This window comes from Anabas testudineus, chromosome 13, assembly GCF_900324465.2.
Source record: "Anabas testudineus chromosome 13, fAnaTes1.2, whole genome shotgun sequence".
In the NCBI taxonomy this organism is placed as follows: domain Eukaryota; kingdom Metazoa; phylum Chordata; class Actinopteri; order Anabantiformes; family Anabantidae; genus Anabas; species Anabas testudineus.
The window spans coordinates 2,511,550-2,533,884 of NC_046622.1; the positions used below are offsets into that span (position 1 = coordinate 2,511,550).

General features: G+C 40.0%; 1 protein-coding gene, 1 long non-coding RNA gene and 4 other non-coding genes across 9 annotated transcripts in view; 5 read left to right on the forward strand and 1 right to left on the reverse strand.

Annotated features, from left to right (window-relative positions):
• LOC113169603 overlaps nucleotides 1–11,962 on the forward strand; it is a 24,962-nt gene extending 13,000 nt beyond the window's left edge. The window contains exons 1-4 of one of the 3 annotated variants that reach the window (XR_003299572.1): nucleotides 3,872–3,960; nucleotides 10,606–10,703; nucleotides 11,521–11,711; nucleotides 11,834–11,962. This is a non-coding gene — a long non-coding RNA (uncharacterized LOC113169603). Of the gene's footprint in view, nucleotides 1–3,871; nucleotides 3,961–10,605; nucleotides 10,704–11,520; nucleotides 11,712–11,833 lie in introns of those variants that run through there. The other 2 variants (XR_003299570.1, XR_003299571.1) reach the window with 2 other exon arrangements.
• LOC113150034 lies at nucleotides 2,803–2,963 on the forward strand. The gene has a single exon (XR_003297631.1). It is a non-coding gene; the product is annotated as a U1 spliceosomal RNA (small nuclear RNA).
• LOC113150078 lies at nucleotides 5,025–5,215 on the forward strand. Its single transcript, XR_003297639.1, has one exon. It is a non-coding gene; the product is annotated as a U2 spliceosomal RNA (small nuclear RNA).
• On the forward strand, nucleotides 6,434–6,597 carry LOC113149967. Its single transcript, XR_003297617.1, has one exon. It is a non-coding gene; the product is annotated as a U1 spliceosomal RNA (small nuclear RNA).
• On the forward strand, nucleotides 9,086–9,249 carry LOC113149960. Its single transcript, XR_003297616.1, has one exon. It is a non-coding gene; the product is annotated as a U1 spliceosomal RNA (small nuclear RNA).
• On the reverse strand, nucleotides 11,045–21,718 carry LOC113169492 (heterogeneous nuclear ribonucleoprotein L-like). Of its 2 annotated transcripts, none has more exons than XM_026370939.1 (14): nucleotides 21,565–21,718; nucleotides 19,490–19,605; nucleotides 19,029–19,266; nucleotides 18,530–18,615; nucleotides 17,816–17,912; nucleotides 17,589–17,661; nucleotides 14,586–14,618; nucleotides 13,906–13,974; nucleotides 13,472–13,719; nucleotides 13,102–13,223; nucleotides 12,468–12,669; nucleotides 12,173–12,230; nucleotides 11,814–11,924; nucleotides 11,045–11,659 (listed from the first exon to the last, which is right to left on the reverse strand). In XM_026370939.1, exons 1-14 carry the CDS (start codon nucleotides 21,640–21,642, stop codon nucleotides 11,601–11,603), a joined length of 1,590 nt encoding a protein of 529 aa, XP_026226724.1. In that variant the 5' UTR covers nucleotides 21,643–21,718; the 3' UTR covers nucleotides 11,045–11,600. The 2 variants fall into 2 exon arrangements, with proteins under 2 accessions (XP_026226724.1, XP_026226715.1); XM_026370930.1 differs by having other exon boundaries at nucleotides 13,906–13,977.
• Nucleotides 21,719–22,335: the final 617 nt, after the last annotated feature.

Consider the following 22,335-nt stretch of genomic DNA (forward strand, 5'->3'; position numbering starts at 1 on the left):
ACAAATTCCGTTCTCCGACCATTCAGAACTCACTTGTATAATTGATATTCCAGGTAGTTTGCGACCCCACAAAGGTCCCTGGAAATTAAATACAAATATGTTGAAAAATGATATAATTGTATCCAGATATAAAGAAAAACTCGAACAATGGAAATCCCTGTCTTTCATGTTCGAGTCGGTGAGTGACTGGTGGGAGGATATTAAACGGAGAACTAAATTATTTTTTATAAAAGAGGACAAAAAGATAGCAGCTAGGAAGCGGGCCTTGCATACTAGACTCCAGGCAAAGCTCCAACGCTGCTATCTTTTAGCTCTTTCTGGGTTTAAAATGGAGAATGACATAGTTAAATTAAAAAAGATATTTTGAGAATAATGAATGAATTTTTTTCAAAAACTGTCAAAAAGTAAACACTGTATACAGTCAGTCTTGGATAAAGAAGGGAATGAAGTACATGGTTTTCAAGAGATTCTGGAAACAATTAAAGATTTTTTCTCCACTCTTTATCAAGATAGGAAAATATTAGATGACCAAGTTTCCTTTTTCCTTTCACAAATGGATAACAAACTTCAGGAAGCAAGTAAAGATAGATTAGAAGAAAATATAACAATAGCCGAGTTAGACAAAGCATTAAGGAGTATGGAAGATAACAAAACTCCAGGCCTAGATGGCCTCCCAAAAGAGTTCTATGCTACCTTTTGGGATCAATTAAAACATTATTAGATGTGTTTAAGGAGAGCTTTATAACTGAAACATTACCTCTATCATTTAGGAAAGGTGCAATTGCGCTTCTGTATAAAAAAGGTTCAAAAGAAGATCTAAAAAATTGGAGACCCCTAACACTGTTAGGGGTCGATGTAAAAATCTTGTCAAAAGTGTTGTTGTTTTTCCGAATCCAACCTGTAGTAAATCAGTTAGTGCATACTGATCAAACTTGCGGAGTCCCTGGTAGATCGATTTCAGATAACTTGGCCTTAGTCCGAGATACATATCTTTTTTGTCAAGAACGTGATTTACCTTTATGCATTTTAGGTTTAGATTTGGAGAAAGCCTTTGATAGTGTTAGTCACAACTTCCTTAAAGCTGTCCTTGACAACCTGAACTTTGGGAAGAATTTTAAAAAGTGGGTACAGCTACTATACACAGGGTGTAATAGTATAGTAATAGTGAACGGAGTAGCTACAGACCCCATTGATATAAGATCAGGAGTTAGACAAGGATGCCCCCTGTCTCCTTTATTGTTTATTTTAAGTATGGAACCTTTAGGATGTGTCTTGAGGAAGCACAAACTCATAAAAGGGATACCAGTACCAGGTAGTTTAGGCAGAGAGGCAAAATTATCTGTATATATGGATGACATTACTTTACTCCTGTCAGACAATAGGTCAGTTAGAGAAACGTTGGCTTTATGTGAAAGTTTTACCCAAGCGTCTGGGACAAAAGTGAATAAAAATAAAAGTGAAACACTCTATATAAATTGGAAAGAACCCATAGAAGAAAATAGCCTAATCAAAAAGGAACAGACGATTAAGATCTTAGGAATTTCCTTTGGAAATAACATGGAGACACATAATTGGGACAAAAAAATGATTAAATTGAAGAATAAATTATACCAGTGGCGAGATAGAGACCTCTCATTTACAGGTAAAGTGCTAGTGGTTAAATCAGAGATTTTGGCTTCAGTAACGCATCTAGCAGCCACCTTCCCCATCCCCTATAGAACTATGTTATCTCTTAGGAAGGCCATCTTCAACTTCATTTGGGGATGTAAACAGGAAAAATTGAAGAGAGAGATCATGTATAAACCCTTATTAAAGGGGGGAAGAGCGGTCCCACAAATAGAGGTAAAACTTAAGGCTATGTTTTTGACACCAATTCTAAAAGCTTGTCTTCAAGTGGGAACGGGTCCAACTTGGTTTTTCTTTGCAAAGTTGTGGGTGGGTCATAAAGTACTTAACATGTGGGGGAAGAGACCATCTTTGAAAGTCGCGTATGCTGAGAATAGTCCATCAATATACAGAACGGTCTTAGCTAACTTACACCCAAGACTGGCAACAATACCTTTGACTAAATTATCAAGATTAAATATTGAGAAAGCTTTGTCTCCAGAAATAACAAGATTAACTCCTGTTAGTAAACTGACAGAAGAGAAATGTAAAAGAGTTTGGAAAAACGTTAATCATAACATCTTGACAAATAAACATAAAGACTTGCTTGGCAAATAGCCCATCAGTGTTTGCCTACCCGAGTGTTTTTGAAGAAGAGACAGTGTACTCAAACTTCCACTTGTCCAAGACCACAATGTGGAGAGGAAGAATCAATTTCACATTTGTTTTGGAATTGTCCTGCTGCAAAAGATATCTGGTCACTAGTATCCCCTTGGTTGCAAGCTCTCCACTTAGCACCAACAAGCGATAGTGAGGTTATATATGGAGTTACAGATGACACAACAAATGGAAAAGTGGAAAAATGGTGGGTTGTGATTAACTGTGTCAAAGATTGTTTATGGAAAACAAGAAATATTTGGGTGTTTAAAAAACACATGGTATTAAAAATAGATGTGGCAAAGATGATAATGAATGTTTTACAAGATTATCTTTTAAAAGACAAAACAAGTAAAGACAAAGAAAAAAATTTAAAAAACTGGAAGATCCCTCCTTCTTTAGAAAGATTTTGTAATTACTAAATAGTAGTGTAAAAGTTTCCTGTAAAGTGTCATTGTTTTTAAATGATTGTAAAAATTTGTAAAAAATGAAAAAATTATGTTTGTGTATTGTATTTGATATGATATGTATTTATGACATAAACTTAATAAACGTCTAAAAAGTGAAAGTGAAAGTGGTTCACCCAGGGCGAGGCTCAGCCATTGCACTCCGGCTGTGCTGACCCCTGCGAATTCCCCAAATGTGGGAATCTCGACTGCATAATTTGTGGTAGTGGGGGACTGCGTTCGCGCTCTCCCCTGATCAACTGTTCAATGATAAAAATGTTGTAGAAGTGTAGAAGTTCAGTGATTGTAGTTTGATGTTGGAACAGACCTGAGGGGAATCCACTAAAATACAGTTTATTATAGTGATGGGAGTTTTGGGTCCTTGTACAGACCTGGTTCTTGTGGCTCTGTTCTTCTACAAAGTTTAAAACAACGATTCATCTTGTTCTTTATCCTTATTTATTAGGTTGGAGGTTACTAGGGTTATATAACAAATAATCACCAAACAAACACTAGTCAAGGCAGAATGTGTAGTAGAGAGGGAGACGGAGAGGAGGAAACAACTACAGGAAAGAAAAGACAAAGTTAATGACAGGAAATGGTAGAATTTGAATAGAAAGAGGAGAGAAGAGAGACAAGGTCACAACACAAATTAGTATGTAGCAGGTTAACTAGCTTACTAGTTACGCATCGACCCGGTATTGCAGTACTTCCAGGAACGGTGCACCCCCTCTCTCATGTTGAATATTAAAATTATAAATGTTGTGACTTGAATATAGAAGGAGACATTTAGCAGAACATGATCTTGAAGATTCTGCTGCAGGTTTTTATTTAGTTGTTGTTTATTTATAATTTTCTATTTCTACAGTTCTTATTTAGCAGAATGATCCTGAGTGGTGTTTACATTGTAAAATAAATGTACAAACACACGCTGGGTTTTATTGTTCTGTCCTCAGATTGTCTGAGTTCTCTCATGAGCTCATTCTCTCAAAGTGAGAATTTATCCTGCATAATATCTGCAGCTGTTGTTTCCCCCACATGTCAGTAGTAAGACACATGTACTGCAGACGTTAATGAAGTACTTCTATGAAATGCTATTACTTCTGTTGTAGTTTGTTTATATATTACTGGGTACATAGGGAGAAGTGTGTAGATGAAGAACACAGTTCACAGTTCAGATCAGTAGATGGCAGCAGTAGAACAGTCACACTCAGCAGGAAGTGGCTGCAGTGGGAGAAGGAACAGATGACATGTATGTTTTAAAATTCTTTCTCTGAATTGGATTAAATAATTTCTGATTAGCTGTGTTTTAGTTTTGATCTTAGTTTGCAGTTAGTATAGATAAATGATTTTTACATTAGCGTGTGTTCTGTATAATGGGAGACATTTATGTTTTATGATATAAAGTGTAACTAAGATTTGTCAGTATTTATACTAAACAGCTTCTTCTGTAGTGAACTGCTGCAGATTCACAGCCCTGTTTCTCAGATCAGTACCTGAACATCAGCCTGTTCTACACGTTACATCTTGAGATAAATCTCCTAACTTTGTATTTTTGTTGTGGCACAGACGGAGATTATCCAGATTACAAAACACCTTCATAACTGTAGTGTGGATTTTCTTGATTTTTGCAGATTCCATGTTCACATGTCACATCTTTAATGATATAGATGATTAATGCTCAAGACGACAGGATGCGTTGGAAGTATTGGTAAATGTCAATTTGTAACTTGGCTCCATGTCTCCAGACACTACGCTCTGCCTGTGTGATTCAGACGTCATGTAATTAGTGGGTGAAGGACAATAATCTCATATTGTACAACAGTTTAAAGTCGTCTGCAATTATCTGTAATGTTTGTATGATATTTTAATCCACGGTGAGTTCACGGTGAAGTGTGCGCATCTATCATCACACAGCTGTGTTGAGCACCGAACTTCAGTTTACCGAGCCGGTACCACGTGTTTGTGGATCGTACGTCTGTGGGAGTAAAACTTCCCCAACACGTTGTTGTTTGTCAGGATGTCAGCAGACTGAACAGACTCTTCTTCACTTTTCGTTTGTGCTGCATGTTTACCTGTCCAACCTCTTTTCTCATTGGACGAGGACGTTATGACGTAACGAACACGCCCCCACGCGCCGAATTACAAATCAAAGTAAAAATAAAAGAAAAGAAAAGAAATAAATCAAAGTTTTGTTGTTTGTCAGGTGTTTTACATTAGAGCTCTAAGTCACCTAAACACACCAGGGAGCACCTGACCCCTCAGTGACAGGGGCTGTACGGGGAAGGAGCGGTTCAGCTCCAGCGCCTTGTCAGCATCGCTTCTCGGCCTTTTGGCTAAGATCAAGTGTAGTATCTGTTCTTATCAGTTTAATATCTGATACGTCCCCTACCCGGGGACCATATATTAAATTGATTTTTGGAGCAGGGAGATGGAATAGGGGCTTGCTCCGTCCACTCCACGCATCGACCCGGTATTGCAGTACTTCCAGGAACGGTGCACCCTCTCCCTCTGTGTTCAAAGACAAACTGGTCCAGTTTACACCAGAACCTGGTTTAACTGAAACATCACGACTTCATCAGAACCGTGCACTAACGTTACCTCCCGGTCCGGTTCGGTTCTGTTGATCAGCTCCGTGACAGGAGGATGAAACCTGTGCACCAGTTGCGTTCAGGGTCGTGCAGCAGTGTGGTCATGTTTATCTGAACTTTACAACAAACCCGTTTTATTCCTGGTTCCCTCTTTCATTCACCGCTTGGTTTAATTAAAAACTTTTCTCACTGTTCAATTTAAGAGAGAACGAGTGAATTTGTGTCGAGTGAGCTTGAAATTACGGCCCAGCGTTACAAGGAACTGCTCCTAACTAAGAATCTCATCCCTCCTTATGTATCTAAGAGTTTGATTATTAGTTTCATTTGTAAGTGAAATGAGCTCAGCAGCATTTTCTGCATCTGATTCATATCTCAAAAAACAGTGTTAATAATTATTTACTGTGATCAAATACAGCAGGATACAAAAAAAAAAAAAAACCCTATTTAATAGACATTGTCTTGCAGTATTAAACAGTACAGTCACTGTTTACAGATTATCATTATTTGGAAGCTCCAGTTTTTAGTGCTGTTTAATGTTAATTATTGTATTTTCCTTAACATTATTTAGAGGTAAATTAAACACAGCAGTTTGTTGTTATAGTGGTTTCCTATTAAATAAAGATCTTTTTTAATCTAAACACAAACACTGCAGTTCAGTCTCCAGATCAGTAGGTGGCAGTGTCAGGAATTTCAGTTGTTCACTAAAAACAAAGAAGCAGGAAGTGGATGTAGATTGAGCTGGAGAAACATTTCTTTTGTGTGGTTTTAGTGTTTTCTCTGAATTAATGATGTGGCTTAAAGAACATTTCATCGTAGTACCATTTAGTTTGGGCTCATTTTAACATACGGTTACAGTGTTGGTCATTTTGTTTAAGATGAAATAGATAATGTAGATGAATGTGGGTTATCTTTTGTTGTGCAACTGCAGTGTTGCATGATAGGAAACATGCTGTTTCAAACTCAATATATAAATACTATTTTTCCCCCTTTGTACCAAACAGATTGTTCTGTATTCAGTTCCTACATATTAACATTTGTCCATATGCTGTGGTTTGTTAATGTGCAGATTGTGAGCACCATCAGTCAGTGTGGTTTGTCTGTGAATGACGCTGCTGTGTGTGAGCTGAACAACTCATACTTACCTGGCAGGGGAGATACCATGATCATGAAGGTGGTTCACCCAGGGCGAGGCTCAGCCATTGCACTCCGGCTGTGCTGACCCCTGCGAATTCCCCAAATGTGGGAATCTCGGCTGCATAATTTCTGGTAGTGGGGGACTGCGTTCGCGCTCTCCCCTGATCAACTGTTCAATGATAAAACTGTTCTTAGTATATTTGACAGTGTAGAAGTTCAGTGATTGTAGTTTGATGTTGGAACAGACCTGAGGGGAATCCACTAAAATACAGTTTATTATAGTGATGGGAGTTTTGGGTTCTTGTACTGACCTGGTTCTGGTACTAATGGTTACGACACAGCTGTTATTCAGCATCACAGTCATCGTGATGTTCTTTATTTTTAATTGACCTATTCTAATGATCGACTTCAGAGCCTTTCTGTGCATTTGTTTCTTATTTAAGTTTCTTGTTTCTGGACACGAGTCAACACCGACATTAAGAACACGACTGGAAATGTGCTGAGGTTACCACAGCAGCAACTTGCACTAGTGTGCTGTGTATCCTAGTATTGTTATTGCACATCAAATCTGTTAAGGTTCAGCAAAACTAGGTACAATAAACACCTTTTTTCCACCATTTTAAACTATTTATAAACCAACAAAGTGAGACAGTGAAGTAGTGTAGACTTCTATACAGTCTGAAAAATCTGAAATGTACATTTTGGTCATCCAGATAATTTCTTCTTGCTGTTGTTCGCCCTGTAACAAGGCATATACAGTAAATATAGAAACAGTTCTTCAAGTATTCTACACTGACGGAGACTAATGCAACACTCCTGTAATCAGTCCCGTCATATAGGTGATAATGTGGAGTTTTTGATGAAACAGTTTCAGATTAGTGTTGGTTCAGCTTTATGATTGAGTAAATGAGAACAAAAAAATAGGATGCAAGCAAAACTTCAAGGCTTCTATAATCTTCTTAATTTGGGCTTCCCTGTGGCTGAAGACATAGCTAAATTAAAAAATGATAATGAAGTTAGTCAATGAAAAAAGTAAAGGTGTACTAATAAGAAGCAGAGTAAAACATTTTGAAGAAGATGAGAAATGCACTCGTTTCTTTTTCAAGAAATTGCCAAAAACTAAACAATGGACTGTCTAATCAACAAAAGAGGAAACACTGTAAAAGACTGGCAAAGTATTCTTGAACACATTTATGACTTTTATCCCAATCTTTACCAAGAAAAGCATGTGTCTGATGAAGAGATCAATTACTTTCTCTCAAAACTTTCAAAACAATTAGAAAAAGGAGACAGAGAAAATTCGGGCAAACAACTGACAATCTTAGACATAAAAGCTATGAAAAGTATGCAAAACAACAGAACTCCGGGTTTAGATGGTCTCCCAAGAGAGTTTTATGACACCTTTTGGGACCAACTTCAAACTTGTTGTTAGAAGTATATAAAGAATCTTTGTCCACAGGTTTACTTCCACCATCCACGAGAAGGGGCCTAATAACATTGCTTTTTAAGAAAGGACAAAAACATGACTTAAAGAACTGGAGACCTGTAACACTAGTTGGAGTAGATGTAAAAATTAAGGCACTATGCTTTCCAAAATAAACAATAGTCCACAAGATAATAGGCACTGAACAATTGTGCGGGGTATCCAGACGCCAAATGACAGACAGTTTGGTCCTCGCCCGTGATTTCTTCCTTTATTTGCCTAGAAAGGTTGATCCCACCTTTTGCATTTTAGGGTCAGAGCTAGAGAAAGCGTTTGACAGTGTTAGCCATACGTATTTCAAATCTGTCTTAGCCCACCTAGAGTTGGGGGAGATTTTCCAAAAATGGGTAAACCTCCTGTATACCAATTGCAAAAGTGTAGTGATGGTAAATGGGAGATTCATACCAACTGTCAACATAAAATCTGGAGTTCGACAAGGTTGCTCCCTCTCACCCATCTTATTTATACTGGCTATAGAACTTCTAGCATGCAGTTTTAAACAGAATAAAAATATTAGAGGCTTATGTATTTCAGAGATCAAAGAAAAGAATCCTGTCATACAGGTGATAATATAAAGTTTTGTTAAAACATTTTCAGATTAAAACTGTTTACATTTTTTTGGTTCAGCTTTATGATTGTTTTAGAAGCTGTAGTTTGAGGTGATGGTTAAACTTCACAGCATGTTATTGTTCAGTCTCCAGATCAGTAGGTGGCAGTATCAGAAATGTCAGGTGGTTAGAAACAGAAACAGGAAGTGGTTGTAATGTGAAGAGAAACGTTTTGTGTGTGTTTCTGTGTGTGTTAAGTCTTTTATTTGATTTACAGATGTGGAACAAACAACATTTGACTGCAGTTTGATTTGGCTTTGACTAGTTTGAGTTTACAGCCGCCTGTTGGTCATTTGTTGAAGGTAAAATAGATAAAACAGATGTTTTCCTGTTAGCATTGGACATGGAACTGCAGTGTTGCATGATGGGAAACATGCTGTTTCAAACTCAATATATAAATACTATTTTTCCCCCTTTGTACCAAACAGATTGTTCTGTATTGGATTCCTACATATTAACATTTGTCCATATGCTGTGGTTTGTTAATGTGCAGATTGTGAGCACCATCAGTCAGTGTGGTTTGTCTGTGAATGACGCTGCTGTGTGTGAGCTGAACAACTCATACTTACCTGGCAGGGGAGATACCATGATCATGAAGGTGGTTCACCCAGGGCGAGGCTCAGCCATTGCACTCCGGCTGTGCTGACCCCTGCGAATTCCCCAAATGTGGGAATCTCGACTGCATAATTTCTGGTAGTGGGGGACTGCGTTCGCGCTCTCCCCTGATCAACTGTTCAATGATAAAACTGTTCCTAGTATATTTGACAGTGTAGAAGTTCAGTGATTGTAGTTTGATGTTGGAACAGACCTGAGGGGAATCCACTAAAATACAGTTTATTATAGTGATGGGAGTTTTGGGTCCTTGTACTGACCTGGTTCTGGTACTAATGGTTACGACACAGCTGTTATTCAGCATCACAGTCATCGTGATGTTCTTTATTTTTAATTGACCTATTCTAATGATCGACTTCAGAGCCTTTCTGTGCATTTGTTTCTTATTTATGTTTCTTGTTTCTGGAAACAAGTCAACACCGACATTAAGAACACGACTGGAAATGTGCTGAGGTTACCACAGCAGCAACTTGCACTAGTGTGCTGCATAATTTCTGGTAGTGGGGGACTGCGTTCGCGCTCTCCCCTGATCAACTGTTCAATGATAAAACTGTTCTTAGTATATTTGACAGTGTAGAAGTTCAGTGATTGTAGTTTGATGTTGGAACAGACCTGAGGGGAATCCACTAAAATACAGTTTATTATAGTGATGGGAGTTTTGGGTCCTTGTACTGACCTGGTTCTGGTACTAATGGTTACGACACAGCTGTTATTCAGCATCACAGTCATCGTGATGTTCTTTATTTTTAATTGACCTATTCTAATGATCGACTTCAGAGCCTTTCTGTGCATTTGTTTCTTATTTATGTTTCTTGTTTCTGGACACGAGTCAACACCGACATTAAGAACACGACTGGAAATGTGCTGAGGTTACCACAACAGCAACTTGCACTAGTGTGCTGCATAATTTCTGGTAGTGGGGGACTGCGTTCGCGCTCTCCCCTGATCAACTGTTCAATGATAAAACTGTTCTTAGTATATTTGACAGTGTAGAAGTTCAGTGATTGTAGCTGGCGACTTAGCAGCATTAGCGTAGTTTCAGTAAACTGATTCATGTGCTAAGCTAGTGCTAGTTAGTCCAGTTACTTCCTCATTCAATTTTATTCAACATTAGGATGGTAAACAAATTTATTAAATATTTAATCTGACTAAAAACAAAAAGCCACTGTTTTCTTTTGCTTTTACTGGTGAACAAGTAGAACATAATAGATAAACAGGAATGGCACGACTGGATAAACAGTGTGGTAATAATGCACATTTGACAAATGTGGTGAAGGTGTCTGATCAGAGATGCACTGACCGAACTTATAAATAAATCGTATGACGGTGACCTTCCACTTGAAACTGACCCAAACACAGTGGCACTAGAAAATGTGCACTTACTTGTGAAGTAGTTGACATGCATTAAGGATTTCTCTTTTCTTCCCCACACCCCTCCCTAAGTATTTTGATCATTTGTTTCCTACCAGGTCTGTGTAGACCCTCATTCATGGTCTTAAACTGGAAGAAGATGAAGACATGTAAGAGCTGCTAACAGGGGAGCAACATCATCATCGATCGTCAGTAGGTACCGTGTTTTTTTTTGTCAAACCAGTTTGTACTAAGCCTCAATACCCGTTTTAATTATGTTCTGTGTCAGAACCTACATGTAAAAATCTGCAAAGGCAAATCGCATAAAAAGTCATCAGTTCATTGAACATAATTCAGCTTCATCCAGCACCTACTAAAAGTTTGTATCACTAAATACATTACGATGATTTATCAAATTTTGACTGTCTGCAGTCTGAGAAAATAAGAGCAGGTACACCCACATTCAAAGTTCAACAATTTACACACTACTCTTCAAGTTTTAGACCATCACCGTCAAATTCCTTAAATCAAAATCATTAAAATACAAACACACTTAACTTGAAGTTGATTTTTTTATTTTCTTAGAACAAAACAAGTCTCCGTCTGCATCAGACGTTAAGACGCAAAACAGAATAGGCAGCAATTAAAAGAAAGAAAGAACTGAAACAAAACTGAGCTATAATAAAAGTTTCCAAAGACAACTCCTTTACAAAAACCATGTTTTCCTCTGCCACTGAACCACCTGAGCATAAAACCAATTCTCTTAAATATGCTTTGATGACACATATGACAGGTTACTGTATTAGCATAATACAAAAGTAAAAAGGACAACTCAATAATATCAAAGACACAAGGTACTGATACTCTATTAACCACATCTGGGGAATAAATATCAAAAGTTGTAAATGCCTGTCAGCATTTGTTATGTCTGCTAATATATCAAATATGGGAAAGTTCACACTTAAAGGATCAAATTGTGAAAAGTATCATCTCACAGTATTTAAGGTGTTTTTTTTGAAAATCTGTTTCCCCAGGTGTGATGCAAGCAATCATGATCTAAATATGAGAACATGGGAATGGCGGACCAATTATCTTCTTGGCTACAAGGATGTACTCAGTTGGCGTGCTGAACGGTGGAGAAGCACAGTTTGAGGGTGTAAGGATAAGGACCAGCTGGAAAGAGAAAGACGCACTGAAAGTTAGTCAACAATGAACCCAGCACATGGTACAAATCAGTCTCTCTAGAAAACTTGACTTATGTTTCTGGTCAAATGGCTCCAGTGACATTAGATTGAATCATTTCAGACAAGCCGTGACTGCGACTTACTTGCGTTTTTCATCTGATAGTGGTTCATCATGGCCAAAGCCTCCATGGCGTCGTTGATGGACTCCCACTCTAGCAGACCTGAAGCACTGCGGTCGCTGGGAGCTGCACCACCTGGTGGTTAGAGGGGTCAACAGGTCAAATTAACAGCACATATTCTAGGTACAGTCCTGTTTTAAAGGTTTGACCTTTTAGTTAACTTCAGTTAGAGTTTACTGAAGTTGTACATTAGTTGAACTGTTACAGTTGTTGTCGTCGTCGTCATCAGGGGAACAACACTGTAGCTTTTATATCTATTGAGTGACCAGATGTGGCATTCAGTAAATTTATATATATTATTATTATTATTATTAACAACTTACTCTTTCCTGTGAACATTTTGACGTTGACAGGACACTTGACACCAATTTCATCACAAATCTGTAAAAAGAATATATTATATTAGGGACTAAATAAACAACATTTAAATGTGTACCGACAGTCAAAGCTTGTAACAAACTTTAATTTACAACATTTGGAAATTGTACATTCACATATTTCAGAGCAATAAAAGCAATTACTGGTGATCCATGTTTTGTAGATTAGGTGAAATAAACTTCACACCTGACACTTGACATATAACCTACACTCCTCCACACAAAGTCACATTCTACAGACCTGAGAAAAAACCTCTGGCGTGACATCTGGCTGGGCGTTGAAGAAGTGCAACACGTTGCTCGGGTGCTGGATGCGGTTTTTGGCTGCCTGCTCTGGTGAGGTGAACCGGTTGTTCCGGGAGCCGTGGAAATCCTTAAAACTGCTTGTGCCGTCCTCGAGTTCGTAGCACTGACCAGGTACAATGGCTTGCTGCTTGGAAACACTGCAGGGAGGAAGTTCAGAGACATTTTAACGTTAGTGGACATTTCAGATGAAAACAATGAAATAAAGTAAGAGGCTGGCTCTCAACAGAACAATCACAGTCCTTGATAATGCTCAACAAACAAAAACAAACATCCCTAAGACTTAATTACAATACAAGCGTGTGTATAAATATTTGATTATGCCGTGCGACAGCCTAGAAATCCAAATCAAAAGAGTCTTTAAGTTAGCGAGCTGTGGTATCTGCTAAAGTCATGTGTTTTATTTTCTAATGTTCATGAACCACCATCAACGCCATTTGTTTTTCCTGACACTTACACTCCTGGGAAAGCTTCATTGTTCCTCAGTTCTAATGCTTGAAGAATCCTACTTTCATTCAGAGCTCACTTCTTCTGGACAACTGAAATGTTTTTGCACTGGGCAGTGAACTCACCACACATTCAGTTTCTGTCCAAAGAGGAAGTTGTTGTTCAGGTGAGTGATGGCGCGGTCCACAGCGTAGCAGTCTCCCATCTCCACCATGGCTGCTCCAGGTTTACTCTTCATGAACTTCACCTGCAGTCAGGAAACAGGATTTACAGGTTTTCTGCAGCACAGCATCACATTGAGGTCCATTTGTGCACTTCTCATGCATAAACTAAAAACTGTTTGTGTTTACTAAATTAATAGGATGGGTAGGTAATCTTATGACAAATGATTGTTGCAGGTGCAATTTGTTTGTGTTTGTTTTCACAAAGATCTGATGGAAAAACAACCGTCCTTCCACCCCCAAAGGAAAAACCCATCTCCTCTCAGATACTGACCCGCTCAACATTGCCATAGAGGCAAAAGATATTGAAGACACGGTCAGCATTCATCTTGACAGGCTCCAGTCCATACACCATGACCACGGGAGAATCTGCGTGAGCACCATATTCACCAGGAGGAGGGGGAGGTGGTCCGTAGCCTGGCCCGTAGCTTCTTCCTCCACGTCCTCTCATTGGTGGACCCATGCGACGACCCTCATACGGTGGAGAGCCGTAGCTCTCGTCGTAGCCATGGTAACTCCCTCCTGAAGAAAGAGGGAGTGTGAGGACTGAGAAACATTTTTTAAAATCACAAATTGAACACATGTAGAGTCAGTTGCCACTTAAGTGGCACTGGAAATAAAGAGAGTTTATATTTAAGAAACGCATGTCATTTTCTGTATGCAGGTAGCTGTGTGTGTGTGTGTTCGCTCGGGGTGCGAGAGCCTTACCGTACTCTGGAGGGTGGTCGCCCAGCAGAGCAGGCTGCCTCTGGCGCTTGTTGGGGTTGGCATTCACATCTTCTATGAGAACAAAGAGACAAGAGGAGAAAAGGTAGAGAAAGAAAAAGGACAGATAAATATGACAACTAGAGATGAGACGCCTGAGCATTTACATTATGTTTTATGGTCAACTGACATTTTGACGTCCAAGCCTGCCTCTGATTTCACACCATAAACTTGTGTTGTCATTTGTCAGGATTCAATTAAAACTGTACGAGACAGATGCATGCATTTCAAGATTGACTTTGTCCATCAGAGCCATAAAACCCTCCCCCAACATTACACTCCAGGCAGGATACAACAATCAAACCAAGGAGCTGAAATGATCCTAGTGGCTGATCTTTGTCTGCATTAACACTAGTGGAGGGAAATGAGGAGGGAGGCATAGTAATGTAAGAGATGACGGGGCTGATATTGGGCTGTAAAGACATGACTGTAAAACACAAGGCCTTTAATCCAACAACATCCACAATGGTAAACCTTTAGCATATAAAAGGTGGGGGGTGGGGGGTGACAGATGAGGTGGATACTGGTCTAGATGTGAAAAAGGTAAAAATATCAAACAATGTCACTCTGGATAAGTATCACATGTCTAAATTTAAAAATAAAGTTTGTACGCTCACACACACCTGCACTGCTCCCATTGCCATCTGCATCACCATCTGTACAGTACACAATAATCATACACAATTAGAAGGGAAGCCAGGGTTAATGAAAAGGTACATTTAAATCACCCCATTTTAACATCAAGAGTGTCTTAAAGGCACTCCTCACCCAACACTGTCTGGGGACTATGAAAACAGACAGAAAATATGATGTGGACAGGACGGTTTCTCTGCAGCTGATCAACAAGACTCTGGCAGATTTTTAATAAAGTTCAAATACAAATTGAAAAGCAGCATGCAGAGTTTTTGGGCTCCAGCAGCCACTGTGGCTGGTGGATGAAAAGCTGTGATGTGGCTGTTCCATGACGGGGCCGGTCATAGGTCAGCCACATCCTACATGAGCTTCACACCCGTTCCCCAGATTAAAAACAATTTAATTCCAAAGAAACTATTCCATAAATCCAGGGACCCAACACATGGATGAGATTCCTGACGACTGGCTACAAAGGGAGTAACAAGACAAACATACATTAGATTTTAGTGACATTAGAAATGCAGGCTCTGATAGAACGACACCCTCTTCCAAGATAAAGCCTGTATGAGGGGGGGAAAAATGTCATGTCAGTCTTGTGTGGCGATGTTGGGTGCTGGGCTTTGCGATCATGTGGTGCTGTGCAGTTATGTTCCCTGAGGGTGGGCTTGATTTACTTACTGCAGTCTTACAAACAGTGGGAGGACGACATTTGCAGCAGTAGTTCCACCACTCGCCACTCAACTCATTTCATCCATAATCTTATCCATTTCCTCTTATGGGGAAACAACTCTCCACCACAGCATCGATTCCTGGTTTATTCAAGTTGGTGGATAGGTGCGTTGGCCGTTTGGCTGTTTCCATCCTTTTTGTTCCTTTTTGGAATAGTCCGCTTAGCACCCACTGGTAGACCTTGAGGCTGCCATAGAGCACATTTCTGTTGGGAAGCTGGCTCCTCTTAGCCGCAAATTGCCAAACCTGCATCACATGGAAGGCGTTACACAGGTTCTAAAGACTAAAATATTTAGAGAGAGAAAAAAAGCTGCACTCAAAAGGGAAGCTAAACAGGGATGCATGAAGTAAGAAAACCAGAGGGAGGAGAAGATGAGGAGAAAGAGCAAGAGAGAAAAGCTGAAATCCATGTGGGAGGAAACACATAAAATCAAAATGGGCCTGACTGGGCTCTGAGTGTGCTTGATGGTGTTGTCAGCAGTGTCTTGTCTTCATCAGTTGTCTTGTGTTGACTCCAGTGTGACTGGCTACAGCTCGATTCAGGGTGTGAGTCATCTATTGGATCAGTCGATACGGCGTCAGTGTCGGACAGTGTGTTGCTCGAATGTGTTGGTTTCGTGTCAACAAGCGTGACGAGCAATACGGCCCAAAACAGTACAGCAAGGGCCGAGGCTTTAACAAAAATGTGATCTTGGTCGATGGGTTAGTATCAGTATGCGTCATCTGCTGTACTGAGAGATGTCTCGCTACTTCTGTTTGGGTGGATGTTGTGTCTCCTCTGGTGTCAGTCTCCATTTGGTGTTGACAGTGGGGGTGGGGGATTGTAGAGGCAGACTGTGGCCTGCTTCAGTGTGTCTCAAAATGGGTGAGAAAGGAAGGAGAGAGAAAGAGGGGGGAGGGACCAAGTGTAGCTCAGTGCCCAAAACTCCCCACCCTCTGGAAGTGTGCGTTGTCTTCGTGGCTCTTGTGCTGGAATGCGGAGATGAGGAATGAGTGGGTTATCAGTCCTACATCATCATGTTGAATGGGTGGTGTCTTGTAGTTTATTCCCTTGTGTCTCGGGGTGGGGTGCGACAATTGGCCCTCTGTATGATAGTGGTTGTGTCCTCACTGGAGAAGTGGATACTTGAGATGGTGGTTGCTGATTGGTGATGTCAGCATGTGTTTGCCTTTCACTCTTAGCAGAGGTTCCTGTGCATGTTTGTTGACTGATTGAGATCTGAGATGAACCCGTTTACCAGGAGGAGATAAGGAGTCACATGATGTTTGTTGACTGATGCTGGTCTATGCCTCTGTTCTCTCACCTCAGACAAATCACATAGATTATTGTGACTTGCATGTGAGGCTGTGTGATCATTGTGATCAACTGGTCTTTTGTCACAAACCCATATTTTTTATGGGTCTAATCAAAAGCAGCAATCAGAATTTAATGGTAGGATTTAGAAGACAGCGGGAAAAACCAGCATCAGCCTTGTTGGTGAGAAAATCTGTTCCCAGTGACTAAAAATAAACATTTTGCCTTTTAAAATTAACAATAGTTAAACTGAGGGCTACACAACTGAAACGTTCATTTTCCTAAATACTACCAGCTACATGGGCCTAAACATGTATTCTTCCTCCTTGGAAGCTTTCATTGAGTGCGTTTCAATGTTATAAGATAAGTATACATGTAATCCATCTTCCAGAAATAAACTAATTGAAGTGAGAGAGACTGGATTTATCTGGACTTAATTTTCACTTTGACATGAAGAATTTTTGGTAAATTTGTCAAAACGCCAAATTAAAAAAAAAAAAAGAAGCTTCCAAGTGTGTGAATACTTTGACTATCATAAATCTAGCCTCAAGATAAAGAAGTGCAGGGATTATGCTGTCTGCAAATGTATTCCTGCCATTCACATCACACTGCAGTTTGCATTTTGTTTTTTTGTTTATTTCACATTAACATTCTGTAGCAACTTCTAGCTGCAAGTGAACCCTGACCATAGTGTGTATTGAGAAGTGTTAAGAGTAAAACCCAAAGCAACACTTCAGTCATAATGCCACTCACATTCTCCCCAAAACACCAAATTGGACACCATTTAGAAAAGCATCTATTAGTGGCATTATCAGTGAAGGGTGCAGCCTCCAGCTTCCCAGCAGTAGCCTGTTTGCTGAAACTCCCCACAGTGACAGTAAGGGCGCTTGACAGGATCAGGCTTCTCGGCTATAAAGCATAAGGCGTTCAGCAGTTGTTTGGGAGTGTATTCATGTGTTTGAAGTTGTACCTGGTCCTCCAAGATTGGGGTTTGTGTAGTCCCAGGTGTCTTGGTCATTCTTGAACACGTTCAGGCGAGTGGGCTAAGGGGACAAAAACGTATATGAATAGAATTAGCTGATGTGGAGTAGCTGGATTCCCAGCAGGCCTGCTGTGTTAGTTAAATTATATTGTGCAGGTGTTAATGCTGCTGTGTATATTTTTCTTTATAGACATCAGCTGCATGTGTTGTAGTACCTTGGCATATTCGATCTTCAGCGTGCAGCAGCCAGAGTAGATGTCTGCCCCGTTGAGTGATGCTTTGGCGCGTTGGGCACTTTGCACAGAGTCAAATGTAATGATGGGGTTAAGGAAAAGACAGGAAATACCAGGTTTTCTTTTATAGTACTGACAATCAGAGGCCACAAAGGAACACAAGTGATCTGTAGATATCAGTCTTCCTAGTTCCTCCTCTAATTCAGCAGGCATTGTACAAAGGTTCGACCAGTCTTCCTTCTTTAATAACCTACAGAAGTCAACCAATCCCAAAATTGCTGTTCAGTATCAACTGGACTTGTTTTTTACTGAGTCCTTAGTGGTCACCTGATGTAGTAACCTACATCATCTGGCCATCATATGTGTCCCTGTGAGACACTGAACAACCGAGAAACCACTTGAGTAGTGATGAAAGTACTGCTTTTTAAGTGAGGGACAGATTATACCTGAGCAAGGTGCTAATGACTTGAAGTGGGATAACCAACACAGACATCATACAGTGTGTGTTTTTTTAACATGTTAAGGTTTGTGTGCGAGTCAGAACCAGGAACAGCTGTTTCTGGCCTCACTTAAAGAAAGTTTTTGTCACTACATCAACCACCAGTCTGTCAGTGTTAGCACTGGTGGAAAACTGCCCAGGTGGAAGCACACTAGTAATTATTCACTGAAATATGATGACCTCATAGAAAAGGATATTCAACCATCGCCTGGACGCCATTCTTCCTGAAGATGACGATTCTCTGGACAGGCCCACAGTTGTTGCAGATAGTGTAGAGGACATCCTGTCAAGGTTGGGAAAAACAAGATATTCGTTAAAGATGAGCTTCCTTTAAAATGCAAATAAGGCAGTTTTAAAGAAGCCGTCATTAGTTTGTGGTGAATAATTTTAACTCGGGATTGAGTTTCCTCAGACTCAGAACTTTAGATGCATTAGATCATTTTCTTACAGTTTTGTTGTTCAAACTAAATGGAGACACTTAAAAATACTGATTTATAACTGATTTGTATAAATGTCTGGTTTTTGGTGTCATATCAAACAATTTAGGACAACACATTCATGAGGCAGCATGTTTCCAACACACATCATGCCTCTGAATCAAACACCAGGAAAAGCAGATGAGTACTAGAGATATCTGCATATAGAACATTAGTCCTAAAGGGTTCCTGTTAATAGCGGCTCAGATTCTCCATTTACCGTGGTGATGGGATAGATGGGGTTCATGATGGTAAACAGAAGAACGTGGTTAACACTTCGAGAGTCGTCAGAGTCACCCGGCCTGGAGATCTTCTGGCTTGTAGAGTAGTTGATAAAGGCTGGGTGCCCTGCAATGTACACTTGGTTGTCTGCAGCATAGGTCACAGCCGTGGATGATCCGTTCATGTCTTCGTACTCCACCAGCGCCTGCCGCTTCTTGGGCATAACGACCACAAAGCTGAAAAACAAAAAGCAACGAAGGGGTTAGATGTAAAGGCATATGCTGTGAATTCAAATGGTGTATATCTGCAACTAAAAACTGTCAAAAAGTTTGTCCTAGGAGTCATACACAATCTCAACTCGCTATCAAATTAACCCCCTGTGAACTTAAGACTTGGCTCGTGTTAAACTCTAGATAAAAAAACAAGTTAATCTTATGCACATAATCTCCTTTTCTCTACCTGATTGCTCCAAATTCTTGCAGGGCCTCCACAAGATCAGCCTCTGTAACACCATCCACTAGCCCCCGGACGTGGACCACTACAGATGGAAGTGTCTTGTGTGGATCTTCATATCCCTGCGTTGGAGAAAATGCAGAATTAGCAAAAATGTTCTGGCACAAAAAGTTTTCTCTGCTACAAGCTAGAGCTAATTTCAAACTAAGAGGCATCCTTGCATTTGTACAAAGATGTATGCAGCATGTACTTGTTGCAAGTTGTAACATGCTAAAAAATGTTAACTGATAGCTGGGTTCACAATCCACCATAAAAGACAGCACACTGATTTGAGTTTGGTGATGAGATTTTATCTTTGGTTATAAGATGTGTCGGAAGTCGAGTGTGTGGAGTATGCCGAGTCTACTTTGATCATTAAAGTTGAAATATTTTAATGCAAAATATTTGAATTAAATAATAAATGTGTGATTGGCATTTTGCTAATAGAAATCTTTTTATTAACCACTGTTTACAACTTAGCACCACATTATTCAGAAAGGATGCTGCAGATATGATCTGCATATACATATATATACTACATATACATGAACATGGCCACTGTCCCTTAAAGAAACAGACTCTTTTCCTAAAAGATATCTCTACTTTAAGCCTAAAACTCCTCCAGGTGATGCCACTTTGAATCATTTTTAATTCCGACAAGCACTTCCGGATGACAAGAAATTAACCTAGAGACCCACAAAGACAAAAATATCGAATCACTTAAACGGTAGCAACTCACATCACATGGTCAAGACAATCTGCTGTACTTCAGGATCAGAATGGAGAAGTGGTGATTTAAGATACAAAAGGCAGCAGTACCTAAAATAAGCACCTTTGCACAAACTAAGCACCATTTAAATGCCACAGCCTGTCTGAATATTGCTGTTGACCATATCCATCCTTTAATGACTAGTTTACCATCTTCTGATGGCTACTTGCAGGAGGATAACCTGCCACGACACAAAGCTAAAGTCATCTCTGGTTTCTTGAAAATGAAGTTGTGTCAAAATGGCCTCCACAGTCACCAGATGTCAATCCAATAAAGCACCTTTAGGATGTGGTGGAACAGGAGATTTGAATCATGGATGTGCAGCTGTCTCTAAAGACCGTTTCCAGCACCTTGTTGAATCAAGGCCGTGGAGAATTAAGTCAGTTCTGATGGGAGAGGGGGTCCAACCTGGTACCAGCAAGGTGAATCTAATCAAGTGGCTGTTTTATTATAGGAAGAGCAGAGGTTTTAACACGTTACATGCATCATGTAGACGATGGTGGGTAAAAAATAAATCTGATGTAGTTGTCCTTTAGTTAATTAGCCCCTATAACCTATATTTATAACTTGTGATATTTATGTCCTTTTTGTCCCATTTGTAAATGACGTGCCAAATAGTTTTGTAACCATATTACAAAGATCAATTCATTCAAAGAGTAAAAGTAAAGCTAACGAACAGTTTAGTGATTTTCTCTTCACTGTTAGCTGAGGTCGCAGCCGTTACCGTTACTTATCGCGGCGCTTGGCTTGTGTTCACGTTTCATTTTTAATCCGCTTTTGTCCGAAGCTGAACCTTTTATTCACACTTCCAAGCACCATTAGACTAAAATATCAGCGCACATAGAAAGAACTACAGCTGGTTTGATGCTAATCGACATTAACTGATTGGAGCCTAGATTACGGTGTGTAGCTTAGCGTTAGCTCCGGGCTAGCTCAAGGCTAGCTGATGTTACCGGTGCTAGAACAAAGCCAGGCTCCGACGAGGCCCTGTCGGAGAAGCCGCCCTGTAACCTCCTTATTTAAGCTATATTACAGTACAATTTACTACCGACATGGTCCTTTGTAACCTAAAACGTACAATGTCCAATATGACACAGAGAAAGCGAACAGAAGACGAGCTAACCACCGCCACCCTCCACTCCGACTCGTCGTGATATTTTTTTCCCGACGCGCATTTGAATGAATCAAACTGAACCAACACGATAACCGAGCCGAGAGTGTTTCGTGTATTTTGATGCTAATCTCCGGTGCAGCTCGCACAAAACCAACTCACCGTGGCCATTCCGTCGGTTTTCTGTCTTTTCGTTGCCCTGCCGTCTTCGCTGTAGTAACGGCTCGCTGCAGTAGCCATGTTGTCCCGGTTAAAAAGGATGGTGGTAGTGACGACGACCTGGAGCGGACGGAGAAGTCAAGAGAAGCAGGAGCCCTGTTTTCCCTCCCATTATAGGGGCTTCGTGCACTCTGATAGGCTCAGGCAGCTGTCAATCCATGTGTGACTTGACAGTGAGCCAATAGGAGGACAGGACGCGTAGACGGTTTTTCAGACCTGAGGTGGAGCGAGACAAGAAAACATGACGTCTCCTGAGCAGTGAGTGAATCTGTGAGAAGACAAGTGACTTTCTAACAGTTATTAATGGTTTTAAATATAGAAAGAACACTCGACTTTAGTATGGACTCCCGTTCTTGACTGTAGGTTGTAATCTTTTTATAGGAATTGCACTGGAACAGTACAATTTGTTTTTTCAGTGGAAAAGTAATTTGGTAATACAGTACTGAAGTATTTGAAAAGAAAAAACTTCCAATAGACAAACTATTTCCTAAACGTCTTCATGTATGAAAACAAGGAAAATTCCTGCACATTTTAGTCTAATAAGTCTATTAAGTTTTAATTAAATACATATTTTACCTCTTAAAGTTGAACTGTTTAAAAAGGTTTGTCTCCACTTCTCAGTGTTCTCTCTAAGTTGGAAACTTATACATCATGTTGCTTATGTCTTCAACTCACGGTGAGTTCAGAGACACTTTACACTGTAGAGTTAAACTC